This window comes from Poeciliopsis prolifica, unplaced genomic scaffold (assembly GCF_027474105.1).
Source record: "Poeciliopsis prolifica strain line A6 unplaced genomic scaffold, Auburn_PproV2 SCAFFOLD009, whole genome shotgun sequence".
Lineage (NCBI taxonomy): Eukaryota > Metazoa > Chordata > Actinopteri > Cyprinodontiformes > Poeciliidae > Poeciliopsis > Poeciliopsis prolifica.
The window spans coordinates 10,452,306-10,475,575 of record NW_026562384.1 but is presented as its reverse complement, the minus strand read 5'-3'; the positions used below and the strand labels follow the sequence as shown (position 1 = coordinate 10,475,575).

Sequence of the window (23,270 nt, the reverse complement as noted above, 5' to 3'; positions counted from 1 at the left end):
CAGTCTGACAACAGCAGGAAAAAATCAGTTTTTTCCAGTAAAATCTTCCTGGAGCTGCTGGGTTCGGCTATGTTAGCTGGTTTGCTTCCAGCTAACTCTTCCCTTCTAACAGCCGCAAACCAAAGTAAACTAGCGGCTCAGAAACCAAACTTGCTGCCGTTCTGAGACTCTTCCATCCCGGCGAGCTGTCCCCGCTTCAAGCCGCCTTTCAACTCCGTTAACTGGAAGAAAACCGTCAGTTCAATCAATTTATTTTCTATGTTAGAGCAGGGATGCATCTGAAACATGCATCACAGTAAATTTCAAAGACCCCTGACTCCATGGGATGTTGAAAGCTTGGGTGATTTTGTTGCGACTGAACTTGCTATATATCTCTCCCTGACCTGTCCAGGTCCAGATGCTGTCTGGCCTCTAATAATCTCTAAAAAAAAACACTGAACAGCAGGAGAGATTAGATTAAAAAGAGATGGGCACTACTTAGGAATCACATTTCATCTGGAGGCAATTGTGACAAGAGGTTGTATTCAGAGGAATCAAAGTAAAGATAACTGACTACTAGTACTTGACATCATTTACACTACAGACTTGCATTGTAAGTCTAAGTCTGTAATACATTTTGAAAACCAGTGTACCAGTAAAACTGTGAAGTTTGAAGTTATAAAGTGACCAAATGTGAGAAAGTCCAAGGGATATAAATACATTTGTATGACACTACAAAAATATGTCTTCATCTAAAGTCAAGAGCTGATCTGTTGGCTGAATTGGTCTTTAATATTGCATGACAATAATGGTTTTGTTGTGACATTGGAGACCTTGGTGCAGGTAGCTTGAACCTGTTGATTGTGTTTGAGACACAAACCCACAGATGAACACATATTCAGCACTAACAGTTTGTTGTGTGGCTCCGGGGAACAACACAGCCGCCACCCAGGAGGATGGGAGCAGATAGAGGCCCCACAGCAGCATAATGCACCGTCTACATATTCTGCTCTCATTTAAATTCTCCCCCCGGCCCTTTTCCCATGATAATGTCACGCTTTAAAATCTGCTGTGCTCGAGTTTTCCATATCTTGAAGATAAAAAGGCTGTGATGACTGCAGCAATGTTTGAGCCGGGTTTGTTTGTGATTAGGTGGCAGGATGTTTATCTGTTTGGTTTGCGTGTCTAGACATGTTTACCTGACTGCTTTTCCAAAGGGGTTACAGGCGGGTTAGTTAGTGATGTAACCCATATTTTATAAGCGTCATGCCTTTGATTGGAATAATATTTTACCACTCTTTTTGTTGCTATCAAGCCGTCTTTAGTCTGCAACGCAGAGCTGATCCACCCAGAGATAAAAGAGACAGCTAGTTAGCAGGAGCTGCCTGACACCTCTCTTCCCCACAGGCAGGCTTTACTCCTCAGCTTCCCCTTTCAAAGAGAGTCCCGATTTAATGGATCGAGAGTCTGAGTCATTCTGGGCATCATGCGAGTCTATGTCAGTGATGTGACTTTGATGCTGTATTTCTGAGCTCTTTGTCTTTCTCTGCAGAATCTTAGCGGTGTCTTGATGTGTCTTTTTGAAGCCTGTTTAAGCTGCAGCCAATGAGATGTGATATCAGACACTGAATTAATAATCAGAGATGCTCCAATAAGAGGTGTTGCGGCCGATTTTCAATTACAATTTGGGACAGCTGTGACCTGCTGTTAGAATTTATTTATTTATTTTTATTAAAGCAATCTTTAATAAAAAAAAAATTTGTGCTTCAATTTAGTTGACAGTTTTTTTCTGTTGCTCTCCATCTCCCAACAGCTCCATCCTTGCTGTATATTCCAAGTCAGACATGATGTCAGTACAAACTCCACCCCTCTCCCGTTCTGGCTCCACCCCCTCCACTGGGGGTCTGGCAAATCGCGGTACCCCCTCAGCCACCCCTCCCACCTCTCTGAGTCTTCGCTCATCCTACAACCAGCTGCTTGGTCGCGACGTCATCAAGGAGTCGATGGAAACCGGGAGCTCAGCCACTTTGCCCAAGAGCCACCAGAGGTATGCAATGACCACTGTGCGGAGTGCCATGGGGATAAGTGACAACTTTGCTCTGTCCTCAAAGTACCAACCAGTAACCAGAGGAAGAGGACTCCCAACCAAGTCCTCGTCTAGTTCTGCCCTCTACTCTTCTTCTTCTTCATCCTCCTCCTCCTTCTTTAACACAACTAACCCCAAACTAGCCAAGAATGGAGCTAACATGCAGAGGCGAGCTGAGAGTCAGCAGCTACAGCTGAGCAGAGCAAATACTGTGGAGAAAATTCACAATGATCTCTTCAATAATCCCTCTTCAGATTGGCTAGAGTTTGGGAAAGACAACTCTCAGCTTCCTCCATTTCGTAGAAGAACCAAAAGCTTTTTGGAGTACCACGGCAAATGCTGGGATCTGGACCCCAGTTGGGAAAACAAAGAGGGGAAGGAGGAAGAGGAGGAGAAGCAGCTGCCTGCATCAGAAAAAGAACAGGACAGCCCTGCCAAAGAAAGAGACAGTCAGAAGGAGGAGAAGACCAATGGCAAGCAAAACAGTCATGAAGAAAAGGACCACGTGGAGTCTGTAGTGGAGGAAGATGAGGAGGAAGACGAGCCCACCCCAACACCAAGACAACCCCTACTGCCGGTAGTGGTTGAAGCGCCTCTTTCCTCCACCTCTTCCTCTTCTGCAAACAGCCCAGAATGGGTGTCAGATAACCTCAACCACCTCCAGAATCAAGCCCCAGCACCAATTCGAGAAGAGCTGTGTCCCCAAGTGCAAGCTAGTCCACGTAGTCCTGCAAAGCCACCTCGAACCTCCCAGCCCCGGGTGATTAAAGTGGAATTGCACCTCAACAACGAGAACCAGTTTTTGCAACAATACCCTCCATTTTCCCCTAAGCAAGCCAGAGCTGCTGAAAAAAGCACCCCAACCAAGAATTGGGTATCTCCGCCCCTGCAGGAACCGACGCCAGAGACGGGCCTTCCTAAAGTGGGCCTGAAAATGGATTTGACTCCTGACACGCCATCAGAGGATGAAGATTCCAGCTGGACCACTCTGTCTCAAGAGTCACCCTCTCCACAGAGTCCAAAAGAGACAGGTTTGATATGTTCATCCTTACAACTAATGTTTTTATTTAAAAAATTTTAATTTATTTGTCTTCCTCTAATCATACCCCAATTGCACCATCTTTGCTCTATATCTTTCTACCTCCATTTGACAGATCTGTAATTTTACAGACACCCTTTAACCAAGCCAGGTACCACAGCAATAATGTTAGAGGCTTAAAGGCCCCCTTGAGCAACCTTATGGTGCAGGGAGGAAATACAATGTGGAGAACAGGATGCTGCAGAGAAAAGGGCGTGAAAAAGCAGAGAAAAATTGGAGGGGAGGAGATTTTCCGGCAAGTATGTCAAAGCATTAGCTAGCTAATATTAGGGTATACAGTGTAACATAAAGCCAACAGAGAGAAAGCGAGACAGATTGTTGACTATTGGGCCTTGCCACAGAGCATGAAGCCAGGCTTTGTCATGACAACAGAAACTGAAGACAGACAGACTATTACTGACATTTATCCTCTGCATTCTTATTTCTATCCGTGCTGTTTTGCATTGGCTGTATACTTGCATTACAAGGCCTTATAGAGCTTATCTATGAGCGTAGTTCCTTTATGTGTGTTTTTGAATACACACATATATTACGTGTGTAATATATGTAACTGCATATCCCTGTCATCCCTCAGCAGATGTATGGGCTGAAGGGGATCTGCCCCCAGGCTGGCGGGAGATCTCAGACTCATCCGAAGTCTATTTCTGGCATGTTCCCACTGGCACTACACAGTATGACCGACCCGTTGCCTCTGGAAACCAAGATACCACTTCTAGCACTGTGCCAGACTCTGAGCATGACCCACAAAACGAAACACAAGACTCTCTTATGTTACCAAATGAGGTAAGAGGACTGCTAGATACAAAACATCATAAGGTGAATTTTATGGTGTTTGTGTATTCACAGTATCATTCACATAAATCGATATTTGCTCCCCTATGCATTTCTTCAGTTTTTTTTTTTTGAGACACCTGAACACTTAAGCATCAAACTCTTAAGCATTAACAAATGTTAATTTTAGGCAACTATAACCATAGAGCCATTGACGCTACAAGATAGTGGTGCTGTTTGATAAATGTCAGTTTATTTTTGATAACTTACTTCTTTGTGTTTTGTTGCATCTTTTCCTTTCTTTCTTGCTTACAGCGCCCGAGCAGTTTGATATCTGACAGCTCAGTGGAGCCGGTCCCTTCTCCGTCTGGTTCCTCCCCGTCCTCTTCCTGCTCCTCACCTTCCAAAGGCCTCTTCTCTCCCAATCCAGTTCTCAGCACTACCACGCCCACATCAAAAGTATACCAAACCTGCAATTTCAACTTAGTTTTTTGATGGACATATGAACATGGCTTTTAACATATTCAACTAACAGAGAAAATATGTCTGAAGCTGAATTAAAATGACACAAAGTAAAGAAAACCAAAACCATTTTTTAAAACCTGTCAGACTCAGTCTTTTCCTCCAACAATTCCTGTTTTTTCTCCTGCTTCTTCAGGACCTGAAGGACTATCCAGTTTACCCAGATCCCAGTCTTAAAGCATTTGAAGGAGCTACACTCCGCTATGCCTCTCTTAAACTCAAGTAAGTCATGGACAGATAACCAGTACCCTCCAAACATGTTGGCACTCCTAGTAAGGACATGGAACCTTTAATTGAGCACATTTCTTCAGTGGTAATTTTGTGTTAAAATGAAATGCATCTTTTTGCAATCTCACAAGATGCTTACTGCAACTTTAAAGCAGAACAAAACAAAACCTATTGAACACAACCTATGTGTTTCCTTGAATTAACAGGGATGTGTTTCCTTGACTTAAGGAAACACATAACTTAAGCCTGTGACTAAGGGATAAGAAAAGATTCCTAAGATTCTTTTCTTAAAGAAATTTGCTCATATCCAAAATCAGACTAGTAATTAAAAAAACTTGTCCTGTCACAAATAAAGCTGCACAAAAACCCACATTAAACTATGCGAAAGGTTTCAGTGAGCACAATGACTGGATGGTAGGAAATCTATGAATCTCAATGTAAAATAATTTATCTTTTAGTTTGAATAAATTTGAAGGCATTATATGCACATAACCAACATGTAACTTTTTTTATTATTATTATTTATTTATTGCTGTGTGTGTCATAGCCAAAGCTATAAATTTTTCAGGATTTTTTGGTGAAGTTTGATCTTCTCATGAACATCACTTATGTCTCATTATTTTCTGCAGCCTTCCAGCTCAGCTTGAGACAGTGGACCTTAACAGCACATTCTCTGATCCAAAGGCAATGGTAAGCTTGCATTATACCAACCAGAAATCTTCTGTATTGTATAGGCTCACTATGCATTTCAGAAGATGCATACTATGATACCAGGAATATGTTTCGTAAAGGCATCAAACCTGGTGGAATAATTGCTGATTGTTAACATAAACATTCCAGCAGGAAGGTTAGCAAGCTTTGTATTGAAGTACCCAAAACATATTTTAAAAGAAAAGATCTGTGGTGGATCAGCACTTTGCTATAACCTGTTGAATAAATTGCTTAGAATCTCAGAGTCAATATAACTGAAAAAGAAAAAACAATAACAGAGAAAGCTGGTAGCCAGGCACAAAGATTACCTTAATGTGATCAGAAAAATGCTAATGTGCAAAACCTGGTAGCTTGGCCCTGTTTTTGGAATGTGGCTTATTTGAATAAGAAATTATGTGACCTTAAAAACCATTCTGAAATCTGACATGATGAAAAACAGTGTTGGTTTTTATTTAAAAAAATGAATGTGGATTATATTCTTGTTATACAATGTATGGCTATTTGTTACAGCACATGACCTGAATAACGTCTATGTATCCTAAAGCACATAAGATGATGCTTCAAAAATACCAGGTTTGTCCTAAAAATGTCACTGACATCAGATGAAAATCTTTCAAAAAGGTCTTGAACACAACACAAGCAGTTGACATTAACCTTGTTATTTATTAGTTGCTTTATTGTTAATAAGTCAATATGAATTACCAGCTTGAAGATTAAATGTTCCAGACTGTTTGGTTTAAAACTGTGAAGCATTGGGTTTCCACTGTTAGTTGCACTGTTATTGCTTGTGTTGATTACTAGTAATCAACACACAAATTTGATCAAAATAAGAAATTTTGATCAAATTTCTTATTGTTTAATGAGAGAAACTCACCAGGGTGTGTTTGAAATGACATAGCCCAGAACAGTGGCGCTTCCTTTCTTTCTCTCTATTTCTGTTGCAGCGCCACTTAGTGGTCAGGCTTGAGAAAACAGTTATGTTAAGATTTTTACATTGTAGATTGTTTTAGCCGCCCCCTTGTGGAAGAACTTTAACTAAACCAGAAAAGCATATGTAAACAGAAAAGACTATTAAGTCTTGTTCGTACTATCAGTCTTTTGTATCTTTACCAATTTTCTATTTGTCTTATTATTTTTATTGACGTTAACTTTATTGCTTAATGCTCATCTTTTTGATGGGATAGATGAATTTAAAAAGAGAGAGGGTGGAAATAGATTCTGGACAGTCATCCTGCCAAACACAGTGTTTTTTATATTTCCTATTTTTTTCTTCATCCAATTACTTCTAGTTAAGATGATTTGTCCACATGAGATTGTGTGCATCTAGCTAATATATCCCAGTTTGGAAGAATTCTGAGTTTATGTGAATTGGGTGTCTATTTATTTATTTATTTTTGTTGTTGTTGTCTGTTTAATAACACTACTGTCTTCCATTCAAACGTGAATGTCCTTCTCTAGACACATCTGTATGTTGCACATCCAGAGATGAATAAAAACATCACACTTGAAGAGCACTGATCAGCTGAACAAAAGTTGTTGTGTTTCTCTCAGTCGTTTCCGGTGCGCTCTCTGGGCTGGGTGGAGATGGCAGAACAGGACCTCTGTGAGGGGAGGAGCAGTGTCGCTGTCCACCACTGCATCAGACAACTGTCCTACTGCAGGAGGGATATAAGAGACTCAGCTGGAGTCTGGGGAGAGGTCAGTGTGTCAGCCAATATCTGTGCTAAACAAACGTTTTTGATAATGTCTAACGTGGAGAGTTACAGAAGATGATGGCAATGAATAGAAAGGGAATGGCTTGTTTTGAACACGAATAAATAAAATTAAAAAAAACATCACATCACTTAACAAAATGATAATAGTAATAATTTAACATGTTCAACGTCACTGTGGAAAACTCCACACAGAAACCTCTACAAGTTGAAGGTTCAAAACTAGAACCGTCTTGCTGCAAGCTAATGGAGTGAACCACCGCAACAGCTTGCTTTGGTACTATTCTGATGTGAAGCCAGAAAACATGGAGAGAGTAAATACTGCTGAAGACTTTTCAATCAATGAGAAACTGTAATCAGCTTTGGGCTGCAGATTGAAAGTGTCCCTGTGTGCATTATTCTAGGGTAAAGGCATGCTGTTGGTGCTTCAAGATCGAATGTTAACTCTTGTTGACCCAGATGATCGCAGTTTGCTCCACTCCCAACCAATCAGCAGCATCCGTGTCTGGGGCGTCGGGCGAGATCACGACAGGTAGGAAGACACAACACAGATTTTTATTTAATTGGAATCGTTTTCAGGATTCTGTTTCCCTATTTGTGCACAATATGGTGTAGTGCCATTAATTTTCTGGAAAAAAGATATGAATAAACAATTTAACCATAATTACCATCCCTAGATATTGGATTCAGCAGGTTTGCTCCCTTAAAAAAGATACTCCTTTAAAAAAGATACTGGTAAAATGGCTAATCTTCACTGGGATTTGTCAGACTGCAGCTGGATCGACAAGCAGTTGCTTTGCAATTTAATGACGTAGTCGATATGGTGCAAAGAAATAAATTAGTGCATATTTTATGATCAAAAATACTTTTTCCATATAGTGAGCCACGTCTGTGGAACATATTCCCATTTACAAGCTTAAATAATGTGTTTGCTTTCATGTCCTGATTCAGACAAGGTTATTTATGAACAACAAAAAAAACATCTCCACAGAATTGTGGCTGTTGGAACAAAATCCATAAAAGCTCAACTCTACAGTGTAGCTATTGCTGGTAACCCAGAAAGCTTTGTGATTATGTTGGTCCATTAATTCTCCAGCATTTAATAAATTCCAATATACCTGCTATATTTTGAATATGAAGGATGATTAGGAACAGATGCAAAGACTTGAGGATCTCCGAACTAACAAAGCTGAAAGTGCATTCTTTAAATCTAACATGTGTGTGTGTGTAATATTTCTGCTGATGGAAATTGAATCAGCAGTTTTAAAAGATCACAGGAGAACGGAATTCACCTCATTATTATTCAACCCTTATTTGCACAAACTGCATTTAAAACTCCATAATTAGTCTTATTCTCCAAGCCTTTGGCTCCCCCGCAAGAACCCTGTGGGACTCTCAGTCATTTGCAAATGTCCAATGGTTTTAACGTTTTTGTATTGAGGTGACAATGTGCTGAGGCTAGCATTGCTGCAAATGGGAGGCGGAGTCAAATGTCTCGACAGGGGATATTTCTGCATGTAGTACCATGAAAAGTATTTAACAAATAAACAAATAGATTATACAAATCTTTCATGTTTTTATTGTTTTTGTATCTGACAAATGTTTGCTAAATTAACACAAAATGAGGATTTTATTCATGGAAGACATGTGTCCAAATCAATCAGGTCATTGTGAAAACCCAACTTCTTCCCTTGCTAAATCATAAATGAACTGTGAATAATCACATTCTTTTTTCTAATATCAACAGACACACCTAGATCAAATTACCACCAGACCTGCAGAATCAAGTACTTCAACAAAAGGAGTCTGACAACATGTATTTGGCTAAAAAAATTGGAAAAAGCAACAGGGATGTTTGATCAAACAAAATTCAATGATAGATGAATCATCTCTTGTTTCTTATCCCACAGTGAGAGCCATTGTCTACATGGAGCAGTAGCTTATTTTTCCAACTGGCTGAAAAAAGAGAAGGTTCTGGATGACATGGGCAAAGTCTGATCTTAAATCTTATTGAGATTATGTTGTGTAACCTTAAACAGTCCAAAAACTGTTTATGCAATCAAGGAGGAGGCTTTGATGACTTTCTTTCTGGTTAATACATGAAATTTGTATTTGAAAACACTGTGAAGCTACTCAGGCCATAGCTGTCTGATATTAACATCTACTTATTGATCTGAAAGATGGAAATGTGATGGAACAGCAAAACGGAGGCAATCTGTAAAGAAATAATAGTTTTCCCAGCACTGCATGTTGTTCTCATCAGGGCAGATGTAAACCACCCTTGTCCTGGTATCCAATGAAAATGTTTAACTGAAAGTAAAGCCACTTTGAAGGTCACCCCCTCAATGGTCTTCGAGAAGAGAGAACCTGTCGATGTTGCAGTGAAGATTGAGTTGAAACTTCATCTGTGTGAAACCTGTACTCTCATTTCAATCTGTTTTGTTCACTGCTGTGCTCCTCATCTTTCAATTATCCTTCTCCCTCTCCTCTTCATCTTCTTATTCTGCTTTTTGAACGCTGTTGCAGCCTCGGCTGCTCATGTGTGAGGGAGATAAAGAGGGAAAAAGAAAGACAGAAAAGTCCCTCTAACATCTAACCTCTCAGAGGACTTAGAAACTTTGAGAAACTCTCTCTCAGTGGTAATGGATAAAGTGTGTAGCAGCAGCAGGAGGAGGAGAGGGTCAATCCAAGACAGCTCCCTCCTTTGACATGTTTCCTCACTGCGATCTCTGTCATCTCTAATAATATTACAATAATGCTCTTTTTATCCTCTCTTTCCCACCAGGAATTTAAAACCTGCAGTCCCTGTGCTTTGCTCGAGACTTAAAATACACTATGGGTTTTAGAATAGAATAGAATAGAATAGAAGTAACCAGCAGAAGTTTTAGTGTACCAGCTGCAAAGTCACAAGGAACTGAAGCATGTAGAAGTATATAAAAATATTAAAACAGAACTGAGATATACATTCTATACTATGCTATACTATAAAGGGAAATTCCCTACATAAAGGCAATCGTTTCGAGTTTGTGTTGAGAGCAGTGACGGTTTTGTAGTTTTACAGCTGCTGGGGAGGAAGGATCTCCTGTAACGCTGACTTTTGCAATTAGGATGCAGCAGTCTGACACTGAGGGACCTCTCCAGGTCACCAATAGCTTCATGAATGGAGTGGGAGTCATTGTTCAGCTGTGATGTTACTTTAGACACAGTGCTTCAAAATTATCATATACATATTAGAAATCTGAAATTGCTAAAATGCTACAGTTGTATTTATTTTTAAATTGATTTTTGTGGATGATAACAATTGTGCCACTGCTGATTTTGTGAAAACCTATTTTTCCCAAACATACTTCACTGCTGGGTTAATGTACTTGGACGTATGTTCCAGTGTTATGCTATTCTCATGGAAAGAAGCTTCTCTCTCTTAGAGCTGAGTTAGAGGAAGAAAGATGTCCTTCAAGGTCTTGTACACACAGTTCCAAAATGGAGACTGTAATAATTGATAAATGTAATATACTTGGTTGTTTGTTTGTTTGTTTGTTTGTTTTGCTTTGTGAAATGCTTTGGAAATGTATTTGTGTGCTTGTGTTAAAGAATGGCATGTTAGAAAGATGATGGCATGTTTTATGCCCAGTACCTGAGTAAAGGTTTCACTTGCTTAGACCTGCCACTAGAGGGCATTGCCATCAAGTTTTGTTCTTCCTGAGATGCTGACAGTACCTGACAAAAGTATTTATGCTCCAAAAAGTTTTTTCACATTTCTTCAACCCCAAAACCTTTCTGAATTCACCCAGATTGCATAAAATTGAGGAAAAAACTGTGTGACCTGGCGGTCAAAGGATACATGGTTTTCACACATTTTTTAGAAGTAAAAATGTTAAAAGTCTGATTCTTGTGTCAATACTCTGTAGACCACCTCCATTAATCTGACGTTATTTTCAGACCTCACTATGAAACGCATCCCCAAAGCATGATTCTGTCTCCACTATGGATCAGTGTAGGAATGGTATGTTCCAGGCCATACATTATTATTTTTCAGCCACACACAGATTGGCATAAAGCCTAAAAATGTCATACAATAATGCGGATGGAACATAGATTTAGCTAAGTTGTGTAGCCCCAGGCTGAAGTAAATGATTCATATTTCTGACTACAAGGAGATATATTAAGGAATACTGATTGCTTTGTCTGTGCATTTAGTAAAATAAAAAAAAAATCTACCTGGAAAAATGTATTAAGTTTAGTTTGTATATTGTAGAAACCAAAAATGTGCCTCAAATCAAGGACAAAGCACAATATTCCCTTTTTGCTCTATCCTTCATCTCGCTTGTCATCTTGTTTTCTCCTGTATCCATCCAAGAATATCCCCAGTGTGGTCCTGAGTGCGTTCCCCTCTGTTTCTCCTGCATCTCAATTCAATATGAATGAGTCCCACCGCCTCTAGACCAGGGCGGGGCAATGCCAGGGGGATGAGGAGGAGGGGTTTGCACCTCGATGAAGTCATGAAGCCATATTTGTAGCACTCAGCAAGTCTCAGTGGTGCACGCCTGGTTGCACTTGCACGTGTTTGCATATGCATACATGTATGTGTGTGTAGCTGCAAGGGAGTTTGAATTGATGAAGTCATAGGTCTATATTTGGAGCACTCAGTGTGTGTGCGTATGTGTGTGTGGTATGTCTATGTGTTTTACCCCACTTCACAATCCTGTCATTCTGTCTGTAATGCACTTGTGCTATTTCCATTCTTTGTCTCCAGCGCTCTTGTCAGCATCCCCTCTTTTGCCATTGGCTGTGAAGCGTTGCCTCTTCTCCCATCTGCCTCTCTTTGTTTCTCCCGCTGTTGCACTTTAGTAAGAGAGACACATTCTCTCTTCTTTCCTCCTAGTTTCAGTGAAGCTAGAGAGGGAGAAACAGGAGGATAGAAGAAAAGATACTCAAGGCAAACAGAACAGAAAGTGTGCGTTGCACAGAGAGAGAGGGAGAAGAAGAAGAAAGAGAGAGGGATTATTCCCTGCTCGCACTGACCTGGACACACCAGGACTTCGCAGGAGACTCTTCGGACCGCAAGAGTCGTGGATCAAGGAGCAGAAAAAGGGGGAGGAAAGGTGTTTCTGAGAGAAGGGGAGGAGTAGTAGCAGGGGGAGGGGAGGAGTACGAAGGAAAGGAACCCCAAACGACCAAGAAAAAGGGAGGAAAAGGAGAAAAGAAAAAGAGAAGAAGCATAAGGAAGAGATTTACCCTGGGGGAGATACGACAAAGGGGCTGAAGCAGTGTCACAGCGCTGGTGGAGCTAATGAGGACAGGAAAGTAGTTGTCGCTATCTGGGCGAGGATGTCCGCCAGTGTGAGTACTCCATGTAGTTCAGTCATCCTTCAATTCTCCTTATCCATCACTCCTTCTCTCCTGTCTGATGATTCCAACCACTCTTTCTCATGGATGTCATGGTATTCGGAAGTGCTTGACGTGTTTTTTACTCATTAGATCCTCAGATGTTTCTGCTGTGCTTTCTCTATCCCATTCATTCTCTTAGTTCATTCAGCCATCAGGTACAGTGATTTCTGGCTCTGAGCTGCAGGTTTGCAGCCGCTTAGGCAAGACCAAGATACCCAGGGAGTCAGAAATATGGGAGAGAGACCAAGTAAGCAGAGGCAGGATTGGAAAAGACAAGATTAAATAGGCTGGATTTGCTGCAGGGGCTTTTCAAAGTGTTTGTCATGGCTTTTTGGAGCTGTTTGATATTAGACTTGGCTTATCGTTCAGTGTGTTGGGGAGTGCTACTATTTTTGGCATTTGCATCTCATTTGGCTTCCTGATAGAGTTTCAGAGAGGATGTATAACATTATTATAAAAGTGTGCATTTTCCTGCATGCATGTTGCTGTGGTGTTCACCACATTTTTTATTTGAAGGAAAGCTTCTGCCTTTTTGAAATCAAGTCTCTGAAAATGTCTATGAGCTGTTGGTAATGTTCCTGTAGTTGATCAATTTCATGTTATATTCGCTTAGCATATATGCAGATTATCTAGTCTTAGCGCTATCTCGTCCTACTTTATTAATGAACAGTTTCTTTGTAATTACCTGCTTAATGAACGTCTGACAACAGTTTGAATATTCATGAAATAACATTTCCATGATGTCTTTGAGATTGGAGAAACTACCTGATGCAAAAATGGCAGCTGAAAGGTTCTTAAAATAATGTTTGCTGAAATTTTTGTAGTTGTTTTAAGGCTTTTAGAGAAGTTGTTAACTTCAACTTCAAGAACTAAAAAAATATGGTAAACATTATGTTTACTGCTAAAAATGTTCATTATAGCCTACTGGTTCAAAGTGCTTGGTCTTCTCTGGTTGTTTAAACCAGATAGGTAAACTCAACACTGCCCTAAAATCCCCCATCTCACACACACACTTTTTACTCAGCACAGCTGAATAAATATGTGTGTTGTTAAATACTTTCTGTAATGATTAACTTGTAACGTCATAGGATGGAAACTAAATGAGTCCTGCCCTTGTCAAATGAAATTATGAATTTTTGTTGAAAAAAAAATTATACAAGTATAATATTAGGAGATGCTCATTCTGGCAAATTCTTTGCTGCACGCTTATTCAACTTGGTTGACTGTGCAAAAACATTCCTCGTGGATCTGATTGGTTGTTTTTGACCAATCAGAGCCAGGAGAAGCGGTGTATTTCTGCAAATAGCAGTAGGACCACTGGGAATCACCAGAAGATCTCAATTGTTTTCACAAATTATCAGTCTCATATTATACTGTAGGATATATTGATGGTTTCAGCAAAAATTTGTAAAAAATCCATTTTTATAAAAATTACCTACTGCAGCTTTAACAGAACCTCACTTTATAGAAAAAAATGCAAAGAACAAATAGCTAGTCAGGAGTAATTTAAATGTACCTGCTACCATTTGCATCCTTGGCATTTAACTGCTATGAAGATTTTAAAAATGTATAAATTCTTTGTTTGCGTTGACTTGATGTTGGCCTATCTTGCTTTTTAAGCTTCGCCCCTGCCCACTATTGAATCATGTGAGCAAACACATAATACCACACTTCTACAAATACACATTGCTTGCACGTTTCATTCATATTCATTAGTGGGCAGCAATGGGACTCTTGCCTATTCCCTTCAGCTCTCACTTATTCCCCACAGCTGCTGACCTTCGGTGGACAGCTGTGGCACATAGAGGAGAAAAGAAGAGAGGAGAGGAGGCAAACACGCCTCCAGTATTATGAATTTTTAAGATCTCAACACATTCTTGCAATCTCCTCACATCTATGTCAGTGAAGTGAGTTTTTGTGAGGCGGTTTGGCTGTTGGCGAGCGCTCCTCAAGCTTTTATTTGCTGATGTCAAGGCCTTTCTAACCCTAATTAACATGCAACATGTCCTTCTGATGGTCCCCCAGGGACAAAGCCTCAACACCTAGACCTATTTGATAGATGTCAGAGTGATTGATGGCCATTGCTCCCTGCTCCTGCTTCGATCCGAGTCGCTCCTTCCCATCAGCTCCTTTCATTTACCCACAATTCATCACTCCAGCTTCCTAGCTGCTCTTGTCGAGATACAAAATGTTCATCAGCGATCACCAGTTCCGTACAGGCTGTGTCCCCTGCCTCTCCTTCTGCCTCACTCAGAGTCAGATGTCACCACATCCTTTCTGAATTTCAAATGCTTCCAAAACTCCTTTGTTTTCCTGTAGTTTTCCTATCTCTCCAGCCTTCCTGCTCACTGCCTTACATTAGCATTGTTAGGGGCACACCTGCTGTAATACTTGTCTTCCTGAAAGATTACCCCTCCTGCTCTCCCTATAGATTCCCTCCTTAGCCTCGTCCGCCAATAAATCTCTTCCTGATAAAATCCTCTCTGGCTGTGGCACATAGAAATGTGTGAAACTTTTTGCAGATCATTGGTGTCTGAATGCAGGTGTATCAGTAGACAGTCATTGTGTTCCTGTTGCATCCTTTCAAACATTTAGTGTTTGAAAGGATGCAGTAGGAGCTAGCAGTAACAGATCCATTTAGGATAGTAAATTTGATTTATTTTACAGATGCAGTGACAAAATTACAGTGCAGTTGAATTATTTACCCATTTGAAAAAAAATCAAATACAACTAAAGATGCATAGATTAAAGCTATATATTTTTTGCTTGGTATCCAGTAAAGAATTTTCTTAAAGATGATATTTATACAGTAAACATTTGCATCAGTGAAAATCTGCTATGTGGAAAATCCATCTCAAAGAAATAAAGCATATCTTTTTCAGTCATGTACAAGACAGATTGTAAGTCGCTTTTGTTTTTTCTTTTAAAATCACAAGATGCATTTGAAATAACAGCAGTTCCCAGCTTTTTCATGTGAGAGGAAAAAACTCCAAAACTTAATACTATTTGTAATATTTTTAAATAATTCACATGTTGTGACAATAAAGGAGCTGTGGACAGCTTTTCTGTTGTGAACAATTGTTAATAATTAACTTTAGAGGAGGAAAGCAGCACAACTCGACTGCTATACAGATTTTTTTCCAAAGATTGAACTTTTTAGATTTCTCACTGACTTGATAACGGCCAGTCAAATTCTCATCTCCTTCTCTTTCAAGGGAAACATTTCAGGAATATTTGCTTTTCTAATAACTTAAAACTGAAAAGAAGACATTAAGCGCAAGTAACAAGAAATAATGTTGTTTTTTGAAATCGCTTTCTCTGTTTAAAATTCAAATGCAGCAGAACTCTCTTTGAATGAATATTTTATCACATGAATAACTTAAGTCAGGAAAGTGTTTTGTACAGTTCAATAGGTCTGCGACCCGTGCAGCTTCTCAGTGGCATCTTTTTAGTGTGAAATTTAGGGAGTTGGTTCTTTTGCTGCTCAGATGAACATCCTGAATGAAGGTCAGTTAACCCTATCTGCTATGCACTGCCCTGGTTTTTGCCTGATAATTCACTGGATACTGGCTAGAGCACACAAAATATTCCACTGGCTTGACGGTGAAAAGTGGTGTTTTATATCACATTTCAAAGTGGAGGACTGAATGGTGTGTGTTTCTTTTTTTATAAATTAGTGATATGTTGGGGTACATTGTGTTTTCTGGTGGAGAATGAAGTGTTGGGGGGTCACTGGTGTTTGCTTGTTCCTCCTCATTAAGTAAAAATTATGAATTAACTGAATGAAATTGGCCCCATTTGTGCTGAAAAATCAACATTTACTTTAAACATTTAATTTATGTATGTGTTTCTGCTTTATTTTTAAATAGAAATAAAATAAATGGAGTAGGACTCAGTGCAGGCTAATTCTGAAATAAATTTTCATTACTACAAATTTAATGTACATTTTTGTAAACTAAAAATGTATTTTATGCAACCTTTGGCCTTGGGGTTGCAAAACCTCCACAACTTTTTCTTTAAATTATAAGCATCTTTAATATGTTCCTCTTAATTGTGTTGGATAGAGCAACATTAGGGAGTGCATGATTATAAACTGGAAAGAAAATGACAAATTGCAATTTTTACATAAGTAAAGATCTGAAATGTGTTGCTTGCATTTAGAATCCTCCTCCTTCTATCAAACATTTTGTGGAAATGCATTTCTTCTTTTGAACTCAGTCAGACTGAAAGATGGATCTGAGCAAAGAGCAATTTCCAAGACTTGTCACAGATTCTCAATTCGTTTGGGTGTGCACAAGCCAAACCACTTTCCATCTCTCAGAGCAACTCTGACCAGCTTCTCTGTTCCTGTAAAGGGAAAAAAAAATCCCAACAGCATGATCCTGCCACCACTATGTTTCAAAACATCCACAGACACAGCTGTGTTTAGAGAAAGTTTCACATAACTCTTGCTTGTGGGCCCGAATCATTCCTCCACATATTGCCGTCATGAGGTGCTATTTTAGCTATTTGATTCAAGTGTGTGGTGCCAGGGATATAGCTAAAAGCTGCAGGACACCAGCCCCTGAGGCCTGGAGTCACCACTGATATTGAGGTATCAGAGTAAGGTTTACTGAATACTAACACTTTTTTGAAAATAAAGAAAGAAAAAATATGGTGTTATTTTTCCTCCACTTAACTATAATGCTCTACTTCGTGTTGGTGCAGCTGACAATTTTTATAAAATAAACAGAAGTTTGTGTCAGTGTGAAAAATGTTATGACTACTCAGATGTAAATGCAGCTCATGGCAGATGTAGCATATTAAATATTTGATGTTTCTATAAGAAAACTTCCAGTCAGATGTCTGCTAAGCATTCTGGTCACTTAATATTTAAATTATGAAGCAAGATAAGTAAATACAGACATATTTCTGCTCACAGAAAATCTGGGCCAGTGGAATTCATTTGGTTGTGATATTAACATTTAAAATAATATCTCAAATTGCTCTGCAAAGTCTGCAAAACTCTCTGCTGACTGAAAAACATGCTTGCTTGATACTTCTCTCAATGAGAGAAGACATTTAGAAATTTTCCAGGCATTCTGCCTGTGAACAACACTGTAAGGGATTCAGCGTACCTGGGGACCAGAAGAGCATGAACACGTCTGCATCTCACATGTGCAGGGAACATGATTTATGGCACACACAGCTAATTAGGTTACATGTAAACCGTACGATCTAAACTACACTGTAAGCCAAGCTTGGAATAACTTGACTCCAGATTTCTGCATGCTTCCATTCTCTGCTGCTGTCACACACACACACACACACACACACACACACACACACACACACACACACACACACACACACACACACACACACACACACACACACACACACACACACACACCCACGCACGCACACACACATCAGTAGGAAACATGAATGGGGACCTCCATCTGAAATGACATCTCACTGAAGTTTTGTGTGAATAGAGAATATTCGAGTTTCTTAACGCAAATCAAATATTCCAGAGTGGTGTGATGTATAAATGATCAAGAGCAGAGAAAACTGCAGGACATCGTCTCTCTCCTTCTCCCACCTACACAGCAAACCCCATCTTCTCACCAGCCCTGACATCTCTCACTTTAAAACTCATCTGCCATTTCAGCTTTCCCACCCAACCATCCCTGCTATTAAATATGTAATAAAACGCAAGGATTGTTGACACATGGCTGCTTCCTCTGCATGCTGCCCCTCCCTGTCTTGCTTGCCTTAGTGCCACATTGAATCCCTGGAATTGGGTCACAAAGCTGCGTCAATATAAACTGTGTGTGTGTATCCCGTGTCTGTTCTTTTCTTCCCCCCACTTTCGATGAAACACTATTTTGTTTTTCTCTTTTCCCCATCAGATTTGTAAATCAAATGATGCAGTGTTACTGAGGATCTATCACACTGAGTCAAGCTGGCTGCTGTTGTAAACAACATGAGCTATTTGCTTAGATCACACAGCCAGAGCAGCATGCCGTTTAAAATGCCATAAACAACTGTTTTAGTTTTAAGTATCCATTTCATTTTTGTACTGGTTCCTCTCAGCTCTTGGCAATATCTGTGATTTTGTGTGATTGTGTCTGTCTGTTCGCCTGGAGTGAGAGCAGAGAGGAGGAAAATGTGTGTCACAGGGTAATAGTGAGGGCCTCCTCTGGCCCCCAGGTGCTCAATTTGCTGCTCATCTTGGTGCTGTAAACACGTTTATGGCGTAGAGAGGTAATTACGCACAGACAATATACATTAGAGCTAATGGTTGTGGGTTGTGACTAATTCAGCAGGTCACAGAGGGGTTTGTCGGTCTCAGCTATCACATTATGGACAGTAGGCTGTTGAATATTGCTTATGAACTACAAGATTCAGCTTTAACCACTTGCCACTATGACTTATAACCATTAAAATGGTAGTTTGCAATTCAGAATATAGGTTAGTCCAGTACGTATAATTGTATTTGAACTCATTTTGCTTTTCAAATGTATTTATAGCATTTGATTTGGCTCTACAACATCACTAATGTTATAAACAAAACTCAATGAATTTTATTGAATTCATTTTTAGGATTTACTCAGTTGTACGTCAGTTGCAATTATGTCTTCAAAAGACATTTTTGCATATCTAGAACTTGAACATTTTCTTTTTAAAGTACATTTTTCTTAGCTAGCCAGATGTTGAAGTTGATTCTCTATTTAATTTGGGTCTGGATTTTAGCTGGATTTTTCCAAAAACTGAATGTCCTTTGCTAAACCAACGGTTTCAAACTATAGCCCTTGAGGGGGACTGCCTTGCAACTTTTATATGCATCACTGGTCCTATATAGCAGAATGAAATGGCTCAATTAGCTCCTCAGCAGGTCATTAGATTCTACAGAGTCTGGCTAATTACGTAATAATTTCTTTGGGGTGTTTTCAGCAGAGACACATGTAAACATTACAGTACACCAGGCCCAGAAGGCTGGAATTTGTGAACACTGCTCTGGATCCATGATCTATTGTGGCTCTGGTTGTGTCTTTATGGGTGTTGCAACGTTGGGAGGAGAACCTTTGCTCTCGTCTGATTTACTGACTTTAAATTGATTTTCTTATAGGATTAACCTGACCACTTTCTGTGGTGGAGAAAAATACATCCACATTAAGATGTTGTAAACCATACGTTTCACTTTTATGAAAAATGATGGTTTTCTGCGACACATGCCTGTCGGTAAAAATGTTCAGTTTGGGTAACAGGTGAATTTGTGTCACTGGTCTTTATGATGCTGTCTGTTCACTATTGCTCTTACACGACATCTGGATTTATAAAAGTGTGCTGACTATTTAGGGGACTCCTGAAGGCAACTGGTTGTACTAAATATTGAGAAAAGAGGACTGATAATGTTCCTGCATTTAAAAAACACTCTAAATCTTGTGCTTTGGTTTGACTGCAAACATTATTTATAGTTAATTTTAATTCAACGGTGTGCTGTTTCATGATTCCTGAAACATTCAGATAATAAAACTCAACTACGTAAATATGTTGCACTCGTACATCGAGAACATTATCAAATTATTAGTATGGAATTGTTAATGTACCGCATGATGAGTCGGAATTTCCTCTATCCTAGATTATTTATAGAAAACCCCAATGTTTCAGTTTGGCAAGTTCATCACATTTCACTATTGGATCTGGATTGGATCCATGTTTGGATGCAGGCCAATAAAATTTTAATACTCTCAGTAATAACCACTTTAGGTAGAATCAATAACATACACTCACCTGGTTCTTGTTGCTTTTTCTGTCTACTTTTTGCTGACTGGAGTACCACAGAGCTTCCTGTGCAGATATTTCAGATCAGCATTTGCCAGCACAGATAGCATATGTATATGCATTAGCATAGTGACCAAAGCTAATCCAGACAAGCTGATAAGCAGCTTGATAATTGAAGTCTGTGCGATGCATTTTTGTGTGCAGCCTTGTATTTGCTGCATTTGTAAGGACCGTCTTCCTGACACGAACTGCGCTGTGGGGACCGACTGCTCCTTATGGGGCCCAAAGCCCTGGCATCATAAAAGGTAGAGCTGTTTTTGGCTTATGTGTTGGGACTAAGGTGTTAATAGAGTTTAGGTTAGGCGTAGGGTTAGGCATGTGCTGATAATTGTTAGGTTTTAGGGAAAGGATCGTGGCTAGGATATAGAAATGAATGAAAAATGAGTGGAAGTCGATGCAAAGTCCTTGTGAAGATAGAAATCATACTGTGTGTGTGTGTTTGTGTGTAAGTGACAGATGGTTTGGAGGAGACATCAGTCTCTTCTGAGTGATTCTGGAAGCTGCAGAGCAGACGGAAGATGTCGGAGCAGTTGGGGAATAAGGGGAATAATTACATGTAACTGTTCCCCCCCAGTAAAAACCAAAGCATCCCAGTGCTGCTGCAGTGAAAACAACAACAATCAATTTGTGTTGTTTTCACTATGTTTTGGATTTTAAAACAGATATTTAAAACCATGCCTCTGAAAAAGTTTTACAAATAGTGACACAAAAAACTTTTCTGCTGCCTTTAAAAATAGTTCATCCAAATTAGTGAGCTTGTAACTTAATTATTGAGCTGATATTGAGCATATTTTGGGATGACACGATAGACAAGGTAATATAATTTAGAGGCTGAGATGGTTTAAAATTTTCTTGGAGTGGAGCAGAAGTTATTTCTTCAAGTCAAGTGTGAAGTCTTTCACCTCTCGTCCAAGTTAAGTCTCTAATGACTGAAATGAACATTCTCACATGCTGCATGGACGCATAACATCTACTCTGGCTAATCCAAAGAAGTCCTGAAGGTTAGGATTTGAAATCATTAAGAAGTTAATTTGGAAAACAGTAAAATCGCCATAACTGGGGCGAGGCGAGTGTAAAACCCTCAAAGATCTACTGCTGCTGACGCTGCTCCCAAATTTAATTTCATAAGAGTTCATTTTAACTCTAAACCACATCAAATATTAATTTACATTCAAGCATCAAACTTACGATATTAAATACTGACCATCAGAACTGGGCGATATGGCTTGAATATAAAATCTTATGTATTTTTTTTTATATGAAGTCCAATTTCTAATTAATCAGTTTTTTTTTTTTACTTTTTTCCTTTAAAAGAAATTACAAATTAAAGAAAACATATATTTAAAAATAGACTTATCACAGTCATTCCTTCTGTGAGTTGACATCACTCAAAGTCCAAATGAAAAAACAGGAAGTGCTTTTTCAGACAAGATGGTATTTACTGGATGGGCTGACATCATTTTGAACCATGGAAATCATGGAAACCAACAAACTGCATCGGCGAAACAAAAAAATTCAGACTTTCTGAAAATCAGATCTTCAAAAACAGAAAGTTGGATTAATCAATAACATTGATTTATTTCTAACATACATATTTTTACTACTTTTGCCAAACCACTCTTACATTTTAAAAGTCATTTTAATTCCATGATCAGGATTTTTATTTTATTTTTTCTCTTTACTGAATGCCACTCAGGATAACATGGTGGTTTCAAGTATTGCTGAGCACTGCTGGTCAGTTGGTAGAAACAAGCTAAATATAAAGAGTTATGGTGGGTAGTCAAAAAGAGCACCACTTATTACTCTTATTAAGGTTACATTAATTTAGTTGAGAAGGCTCAAAGATATATTTCTGGGAAACAGACATCATTTTGTTTCAGTTTATTTATCAGCATAACAGTTTAAAAAGTTACAACATGGCTATTCTATTCAAAGACGTATTAAACATGCTATTCAAAATGTTTGTTTATGCTGTGAAATTGTAAATATGTATTATATTTTTTTCTTAAGTGTATTATACCTTTAAAATCTTATTTCTGCTGATTGAATCAGTGCAAATGTTCAAAATCAAACAAATATCTCTGAATCTAAGCCATCTGAAATGACCGAAGCGATGACTACTCAGTGTTTCAGTAAGCAGTGGCGAGCTTCTCCTTTAGTTGTACAGTTTTACTACACACGGTGCTGTCAGTGCTATCGTGGTGGGTGACTGATGTCAGAGCAGTATGCACTGACAGCCTTGTGCGACTTTCACAAGCCTGGTTCAACCCGCGTATCTGCAGCCGTGACCTCATTTAATCATCGACTCGTGCACATCCTCTCCGGGTGAGCCTGCCCCACAGCCGTCAGGATCAAAGAGAGATTGGTAGTAGTGAGTCAAGTCAACCTTTATTGAGCTCTGGAAATATGTGGAGCACAGAGGGGGAAAAAAAAAGACACATGCATGTAGAGAGTGTTGCTTTAACTCATCCCCTTGCTTTGGTGCTTTCATACCTTTCATCTCATGCCTCGTGTTTTTCTCTCTCCACCTTCTTCTACACCATCCAGGCCTCAGAGGGTCTCGCATCTCGTTTTCATTTCTCTCTCCTCCTCTCCCACCTTTTCATTTTGGTTTTCTGGTCTCCTGCCTTTATCACTCTCCTGTCTTGAGATTTTATGTTTCAGCTCCCTAGACTTTCCCAACCAAAATCTCCTTTGACATCTCTGATGTCTGTGTGTCATTCATTCTGAGGCTGAGGTGTGGTTGGACCCACACAGTACCAAATTAAACTAACAAACATTCTCTTCCTTTTGGATAAAGACAGATTGGTAACTCATAGATATAAGGATGTGCAATTCCTTGCCCATTGGAAAGATGGGCAGAGCTTTCAAGAGAGCTTCATAATATCTAAGGATATTTAAAGCAAATCATAATCAATCAAGTCCTCAGGAGAAACGCGAATGT

General features: G+C 39.3%; 1 protein-coding gene across 4 annotated transcripts in view; it reads left to right on the top strand.

Annotated features, from left to right (window-relative positions):
• Positions 1-23,270, top strand: part of LOC129362900 (amyloid beta precursor protein binding family B member 2-like) — a 39,274-nt gene that overhangs the window by 2,272 nt on the left and 13,732 nt on the right. Inside the window, exons 2-8 of one of the 4 annotated variants that reach the window (XM_055034710.1) lie at positions 1,793-3,096; positions 3,742-3,947; positions 4,251-4,394; positions 4,594-4,679; positions 5,315-5,375; positions 6,948-7,094; positions 7,513-7,640. In XM_055034710.1, coding sequence (XP_054890685.1) covers positions 1,824-3,096; positions 3,742-3,947; positions 4,251-4,394; positions 4,594-4,679; positions 5,315-5,375; positions 6,948-7,094; positions 7,513-7,640 — 2,045 coding nt within the window. In that variant the 5' untranslated portion in view covers positions 1,793-1,823. Of the gene's footprint in view, positions 1-1,792; positions 3,097-3,738; positions 3,948-4,250; positions 4,395-4,593; positions 4,680-5,314; positions 5,376-6,947; positions 7,095-7,512; positions 7,641-11,797; positions 12,449-15,903; positions 16,004-23,270 lie in introns of those variants that run through there. The other 3 variants (XM_055034709.1, XM_055034711.1, XM_055034713.1) reach the window with 3 other exon arrangements.